Source organism: Limulus polyphemus, unplaced genomic scaffold, assembly GCF_000517525.1.
Source record: "Limulus polyphemus unplaced genomic scaffold, Limulus_polyphemus-2.1.2 Scaffold445, whole genome shotgun sequence".
In the NCBI taxonomy this organism is placed as follows: Eukaryota; Metazoa; Arthropoda; class Merostomata; order Xiphosura; family Limulidae; genus Limulus; species Limulus polyphemus.
The window spans coordinates 244,083-246,045 of record NW_013666055.1 but is presented as its reverse complement, the minus strand read 5'-3'; the positions used below and the strand labels follow the sequence as shown (position 1 = coordinate 246,045).

The following is a 1,963-nucleotide window of genomic DNA, read 5'->3' as shown; positions in this document are numbered from 1 at the left end:
CGCAGACATACCGCTGTGCCACTGGGGGTGGGGGGCATAAACAGTATTATTACCCAAATTTAAATCATACAAGACAAAACATCAAATTATACGTAACCAATAAATACTTACTGGACTATAAATCACAGCATATAAATATAATCAGTGTCATGTGGCTACTCTAATAAACTTCATATACATATAATGTAATAACATTATTTGACAATTATGTGGCTACTCTAATAAACTTCATATACATATAATGTAATAACATTATTTGACAATCATGTGGCTACTCTAATAAACTTCATATACATATAATGCAATAACATTATTTGACAATCATGTGGCTACTCTAATAAACTTCATATACATATAATGCAATAACATTATTTGACAATCATGTGGCTACTCTAATAAACTTATATACATATAATGCAATAACATTATTTGACAATCATGTGGCTACTATAATAAACTTCATGACGTCTCATGATAGCATCTTATTATAACATCTTGTAGATTTAGTCATATTTCATATGATTCGCTTTCTGGTGGCAACATACGTAAGTAGTTCCATTACACATAAAACTGCCCTCTGGCGCTTACGTGTGAAATTACTATAGCTTGCCCCCGTAATATTATGGATAATGTTACTTTGTTACTTTATGGATAATTGTTACAAGGTTGGTTTCAATATACATTTCTTTTAATATAAGTTTCCTCATTTCATTGCGATAAAATGAAACAAAGTATAGTAAGGGGTTAGGACGAAAAGTATTTATATCTACGTGAGCCTAACGTTTAGAATACACTAAGTATTCGAGACCTGAAACTCAAATTATTATTCGTCCAAATCACTCTCTTTGTTTCACTATATCTCCATCTTTTTCTCCATCTTTTTGTTTCCACTCTTAGAATCCCTTGGCTCACTTTGTGACTTTTAGTGTGACCCGTTTGGTGGGTTTTTAAGTAAAATTGTAGTTTTCATACACATCTATAAGTAAATTCATTAATATATTTAAAGCATGTCACCACGTCATTAGGTATTTTCATTCATATATAACACTGAAAGTTCACAATTATATATATATATACACATATATTATGTAGAGTAATCATCGCGTATAATTTAATTTTTTCATCGATTTAAGAAACTGTTATTTACAATACTTTGCTATCGAATTCTGAAATGTAAAAATAACACAAATAAGAAGTAGCATTATAAGGTTTTCATTGGCTTTATTTTAGAACAACCGGGCTCTTAAGGTTTTTCAGTAAACAAAGACTGTCACCATGTGGATACATCAAACAAGTGACAGACATTTTACAATGTGATTTGTTTATGTATAAACAATTAAGTATGTTTTATGCTATTATGGGATTCCTGGGGAGACCAGTATCTCAAACAGCATAAGGAGATATGGGAAATAACATTATTAAATGATTCGCAAAGTTCTGCTTGTTTATGTAGGTATGTAATTAGAACACTAGCAGCTGTCTTAAAGTGAACAGAAAATATCATAACTAGAGTAGACTTCAATAAAACAACAAAAACAGACCTTCTCTGAATCGGCGACACAGGTCCCTTTTCCTGAGCATTTTTCCTCTGCAGGTGATGAAGCACATTCTGAAGGTCGTACAGTCACTTGTAATTTCCACACTAGCTCACATTGCATTTCCGTTGACTTCAGATGAACTGGAGAGTAAAATATATGCATGTTCTTTGATTAGTTGAGTATTATTAAATGTCTTTGCATGCTTTTGGTTAATATTTCATTGATAACATATTGTTACGTATCTGATTGTTTGATAATTTCCGGTAAAAATTCTTTCCGAGTGACTTCAACGATACAAGTCATTTCTTGATTAAAACTAGTTTATTCTTTCTCGTTACAAACTTTGTAATGCATTTAATTTCCACAGTCACCTTAAACTTAACTACTTTTATAAACACACGCTATAATTCACAGCGATTCACACA

General features: G+C 31.3%; 1 protein-coding gene across 1 annotated transcript in view; it reads right to left on the bottom strand.

Moving 5' to 3' along the window:
• Positions 1 to 1,963, bottom strand: part of LOC106458324 (protein crumbs homolog 1-like) — a 75,887-nt gene that overhangs the window by 37,097 nt on the left and 36,827 nt on the right. Inside the window, exon 4 of the mRNA XM_022384505.1 lies at positions 1,542 to 1,678. Within this exon, the coding sequence (XP_022240213.1) occupies positions 1,542 to 1,678 (137 nt within the window). The remainder of the gene's footprint in view (positions 1 to 1,541; positions 1,679 to 1,963) is intronic.